General features: G+C 53.2%; 1 protein-coding gene and 1 pseudogene across 9 annotated transcripts in view; one reads left to right on the forward strand and one right to left on the reverse strand.

The window, feature by feature from the left end:
* GREB1 (growth regulating estrogen receptor binding 1) overlaps positions 1-5,602 on the forward strand; it is a 109,049-nt gene that overhangs the window by 95,985 nt on the left and 7,462 nt on the right. For 8 of the 9 annotated variants that reach the window (XM_025045751.1, XM_025045758.1, XM_025045752.1 and 5 more), the window contains 3 exons: positions 2,070-2,231; positions 3,916-4,120; positions 4,543-4,717. In XM_025045751.1, coding sequence (XP_024901519.1) covers positions 2,070-2,231; positions 3,916-4,120; positions 4,543-4,717 — 542 coding nt within the window. The remainder of the gene's footprint in view (positions 1-2,069; positions 2,232-3,915; positions 4,121-4,542; positions 4,718-5,602) is intronic. The other variant, XM_025045756.1, reaches the window with a different exon arrangement.
* Positions 220-338, reverse strand: LOC112478669 (annotated as a pseudogene).

Here is a 5,602-nt window from a genome sequence, read left to right on the forward strand (position 1 = left end):
GATTAGTGATGTCGAGCATCTGTTCATGCGCTTGTTGGCTATTTGGACAAATTCTTTGGAGAAATGTTTGTTCAAGTCCTCTATTTATATATATCTATATGGATGGATGGATGGATGGATGGATAGATAGATAGATATACACACATATATATGCCTAGATAGATAGATAGATAGATAGATAGATAGATAGATAGACAGACAGACAGACACACATATATATGCCTACAGCACCCAGTCTTCCTAAGTGGTCTCCCATCCAAGGACTAACCAGGCCTGACCCTGCTTAGCTTCTGAGATCAGACGGGATCGGGCGTGTTCAGGGTGGCATGACCGTAGACGAGGGTCAGATTTTATACTTAGCATTTCTTTTCACTTCGGACCCAAGCAAGGGAAAGGGGAGGAAGGAGGAGCCGGGGCTGGTGGGAGCGAGTGGACACCTGGACAGGAAACAGGTGTGCAGAACTCCTGTCCTCAGCTGCTTCCTAGAGTGGCTGGCCTGTCCGTCCCTTTTGCGGAGGGAGCAGCAGACAGTGGCTGTAACATTTGCTGGCCAGCCCGGCCTTCAGCCGAGCTACTGATGCAGTAGCTCTTCCTTTCAGCTCTAATTCCTTAAAACTACGCAACTTCGCTGTAGACGAAATGAGAAAATCCGTGTGAATGATTTTTTAAAGGATTGAAAATCATCAGAAATCCCATTTGCTCCAGATAAACTCTCCTGACACATTCCCTGCCCCCACCCCTTGGGGACAGTTTTTCTTTCAGGCAGAGAAAAATATAAGTGACAACGTTTTCTTGGTTTTGAAATTTAAGGCCCTAAAAGGGACGCGAAGGATTTAGTCATTGGTCACTTCAGCGAGTGGCATCAGGGAATTAATTACTAGAAGGCGTGTGGAAGAGGCAGGACGCGACTGAGCGCTCCCAGCCACACCCGGTCTGTGCTCAGGTCTGGGGGCCACAGCTGCAGGGGACTTGGCTCCAGGCCACTCGGGGAGCTGGGAGGCACACACTAGCTTCCTGCTGGCACTGCTGAGCCTCTGCTCAATCTGCTCTTCCCCTCATCTCTCAAGGCTTCCTGGACCTTTTCTATGAAACGCCCTTCGTTGTGTCCCTCTGTGCTCCCTCCCAGGTCAAAATCGCTCTCTCCCTCATCTCCGCTGCCAAAGGGCTTTGAAGTTCCAGAGGAGCCGCAGCAGGAGGCTAACGCTGGCGTGTCCTGGCCTGTGTCCGCCCTTCTGGGCCTCAGTCACTCCCAGGAGTGCACGGCACACACTAGCCCAAGGGGCGAGGGGTCAGGGAGGACCCCTCTGTGGGCACGCGAGCCGAGGCCTGAAGGAGGCATTGCACAGCTTGGGCAGAGCTGGGCTGGGAGGTCACGCCAGAGAGCAGTGGGCTCTTCAGACGAAGAGACTAGAGGAGAGGCTCGAGGTCATGCCAGAGAGCCGTGGGCTCAGACACGGCGTGAGGGGAGGGCTCTTCAGACGAAGAGACTAGAGGAGAGGCTCGACTTGGGGACAGGAGAGAGACGAAGACCTCCGAGTGACAGTTTTCACATCCATAAAGTGGGGATGATGGCAGTGCCTGCTTCACACGATTGTTAATTATAATACAAAGTGGACAGAGGGTGCTGGACATAGCAAGGGAGACAGAAGTGTACAAGTGTGTGTAATTCTTACTGTTTTATTCGTATGCTACTACACGTGTCATTACGTAGGAGGAGAAAACACATTCATTAGACTTAAAAATGTGATCTAAAGCGTGCATGCTTCAGTAGATCGCCTAGCACTCCAGGGCAAACGCAGAGGAGTTGATACCTATTGGAAGTGGCGTCCCCGGGTGACGTATGATCAGAATTAGGGACGGGGAGCAGACTCTAGCTCAGTGGGTGTGGCTTTCGGTAGCAAGACTTGGGTGTCCGCAGTTTGTACCGGGGCCGGCCTGTGAGTTCCTCGTGCTGTGGGGCAGAGGTGGCAATGACCCGTGTGTGGGCACAGCCGCGGTGGGCCTGGGTTCTTCCTGGAAGTCACGCCGGACTCTGACGACAAGCTCTGTCCTTTCCCCTTGCACCTCAGCTCTATGAGTCCACCCTGCACGCCTTTGCCTTCTCTTACTCCATGCTAGGAGAGGAGATCCAGCTCCATTTCATCATCCCCAAGTCCAAGGAGCACCACTTTGTCTTCAGCCAACCTGGAGGCCAGCTGGAGAGCATGCGGCTGCCCCTCGTCACAGACAAGGTACTGGCTTTGAGTCCAGCGGATCAAATCCGAGGAGCTGCTAGTGCCCACTGAGCTAGAGACCTAGTGACTGTAGCTGCCCGAAGAGTCAAGGGCATATGGGACGGGGTGGAGAGACAGATATGGTGATTGAACTTGGAGGAGGCGGCCGGGGAGCACAGGGGCTTTGGGGTCACTCGAAGTCAAAGCCTTGTTCTGCCATTTACTAGCTGTGTTAATCGATCTTGTCACTTGATATTGCTGTGCCTTGGTTTCCTCATCCGTAAAGCTGGGCAATAATAACGCTTACGGAAGCGCGTGGTTAGGATTATTGGAATAACCGGCGTAAGGCACGAGCACGGTGCCTGGAAGACGACTGCCGGGAAGGCGTACGCTGCTTCCGCTGCCTTTTCTTCGCTCTGTCACGGGACCTGTGAACAGGCCAAGGTAGCAGAACAGCCCCTTAGCCGGCTTCAGCAACGTTGCTCCTGGCCGGCCCCGTTCCGTCTGTGCTTCTCTCCTCTCCTGCTTTCCTGTATCATGTGGAGGGGGATCCCGGACAGTCTGTCACTTCACCCATACGTATTTCAGTGTCTCTCTCTGAAAGGTAATTTTCCTCTTCCGAAGAGACTGTGCTCAGTAACTTGTCATCTCTGTGCCGCGGTTCTTACAGAGACGCTCCCCAGCGGGGCGTTCGGTCGGACAGTTCCGGCCTGACGGTCTCGGCAGACTTGCCATAGAACCTTGTGTAAATGCGGCTTTGGGGCCAGGCATCCGACGAGGCGGGCCCAGCCTTTCAGCCTCAGCAGGCTGTTATCAAGCCCTGAAAACATTTATAAAGTAGCAAAGAAGCCTTTACTCTACGGCGAGGGCTGGGTGTGGCAGTGATCGAGGATTCATTTATACTCCCTTTTCCGGCCTCTTCCCCTCAGAACCAGTTGATGAGTGCCAGCTGCATCACAGCTCTGTAGCCGGGGCTTCGAAGCATTCAGAGGGCGCGGACGATCTAGCTCAGCCAGAGGAACTCATTGTTGGGGAAGGGGTAAAGAAAACAGAGTTCTTTATATAGAAGGTTTCCAGCCTGAGTGTATAAATAGCTAGGCTGTATGGGCAAGCGACTGGGGGATTTAAGTCATACGGGGCTAGCCTGTACTTAGAACGATATTAGATGCGAATATGAGGGGCAGTGAATTAGATTCATTGATATGTGCCAGCTCGTTTGGGTTGCTTAACAAACCGTTCCCAAACAAGCACTTACTTAGCCTCTGGTTCTGTGGGCCGGCAGAGCGGGCTCCGTTCAGCCGGTGGTCATCCTGGACTTGCCTGTGCTCACCGTGTGTTGGCAGTTAGCCACCGGGTCGGCCGGGGGCTGGCTGGAATGGGGTGGCCTCAGTGGGATGTCCAGCTCGGCTCTGCATAGTCTCTCGTGCTCCAGCAGGCTAGGCGAGGCTTGTTCCTGGGGGAACAGGGGTTGCCAGAGAGGACAGAGGTGCAAGTCCCCTTGCAGCCAGGCTCAGAACTGGCACATCGTCATTTTTTCTGCGTTTTATCAGCCAAAGCAAGTCCCAAGGCCAAGCCGGATGCGAGGGGCGTGGAAGCAGAGTCCGTCTATGTGGAGGATGCTGCAGAGTCACATTTCAGAGGGAGGGGAGTAATTGTGACTATGTCTACGAACGCTTTCCCTCCTTATGCCTCCACTTTCCAGAGTCACGAATACATAAAAAGTCCGACCTTCACCCCAACAACTGGCCGACACGAACACGGACTCTTCAACCTGTACCACGCAATGGACGGTGCCAGCCACTTGCACGTGCTGGTCGTCAAGGAGTATGAGATGGCCATTTACAAGAAATACTGGCCCAACCACATCATGCTGGTGCTCCCAAGCATCTTCAACAGCGCCGGAGTGGGTAGGGGCTTTGGACGTGGCCCTCTGTGATGGAGACCCGGGAGGGTGTTCTAGAGACGAAAAATGTTGAACGTTTTTCAATCAAGCCTTTTGGGCTTCTTAGAGCAATTTCGATTTGCCTGAATAGTCTTTTTTCTCTGATGTCTGGTTATTGATTTAATTCGTGTTCTCGATTCATGTTAGATAAGCAAGGATAAGCAGACAGGTGTGTGCAAGCTGGAGAGGAGTATTTTGTCCTCTAGGATTTTCTCTCCCCAGTCAATGGCCAAAAGCGAGCGGACGAGCGATGCAGTTTAGGACCATGGAGAGCTGGCCGTTTGCGGGGCGGGGCCTTGACAAACGGTGTTCATCCCAAATGGGGCTTCTGCCCTGCGTGGATGTCGAGAAGGACAAGCCGAGTCAGGGCGGTTTTGCCTGTTGCAGGCGCCGCTCACTTCCTGATCAAGGAGCTGTCCTCCCACAACCTGGAGCTGGAGCGGAGCCGGCAGGAGGAGCTCGGCATCAAGCCGCAGGACATCTGGCCTTTCATCGTGATCTCTGACGACTCCTGCGTGATGTGGAACGTGGTGGACGTCGACTGTGGCGGGGACAGGAGCAGGTGAGATGTTGCATCCGGGTGAGGCGGGTGAGCGTGCTCTCTTTCCGATGGGAAGGTCTCATCCACCCCATGAGGACCACGCGGGGCACCAAAGCATGGCGTGCGGGGGACACGGCCCTGGGTGTGGCAGACCTGCATCTCTAGCTTTACTTTGAGCTTAAAGAGTTTTATAATTTTATTGGGAAACCACTAACTCTTTTTGGCTTCTAGTCTCGTCATCTTTCAAAGGGGCACTAACACCATGCTAGAGGTCCGTTGCAGGCTTAATCAGTGCATGAATGGTGTGCCCGCAGGTAGATGATGGAGCAGCATGAGGCAGAAAAGGCTCGGTGGATGCAATTGCATCTGAACGTCATTAATAAAATATTTCCTCAAGATTTCGTGATTTCACGCTGTCAGTGTTTCAACTTAGGGCTGCCGGATGACTTCTGCTTAGTTTTGGCTTGTTGTTTTGACAATAGTAGGTTAGTTCTCCTCCATTAGGTTAATAATACACTAATGCAGAAATTAGCATCAATTACCGTTCTGGAGAAAACCGTTTTCTGTATGGCAGAACGGCACGCGGCTTATGAGGACGGTGATCCGCTTTGCTTTTAATATTCTTGCTGTCACTCTGGGTCAAGAGCGTGGCTGAGGGCGGAGATGGGGGAGAGAATGGAGAATTTCCTTCTGAAGCAGCAGTTAAAGTCCTGGAATGGCAGAGCCTTAGAGACTTTCGCTTACGCTCCTCAGGTGGGGAAGAGAAAGCAGAAAAGTCGAGCGCCATGCCTGGGCCCTCGCGGCCAGAACTGTCATCCCTGGCTCCCAGCCCAGGAGGCACCCCTGAGCCCTCTCTCTGGTCACCGGGCCTCAGACACCGTCCTGTGGGGCGGGAGGTGTTCACGT

This window comes from Pteropus alecto, unplaced genomic scaffold (assembly GCF_000325575.1).
Source record: "Pteropus alecto unplaced genomic scaffold, ASM32557v1 scaffold61, whole genome shotgun sequence".
Taxonomy (NCBI): Eukaryota; Metazoa; Chordata; class Mammalia; order Chiroptera; family Pteropodidae; genus Pteropus; species Pteropus alecto.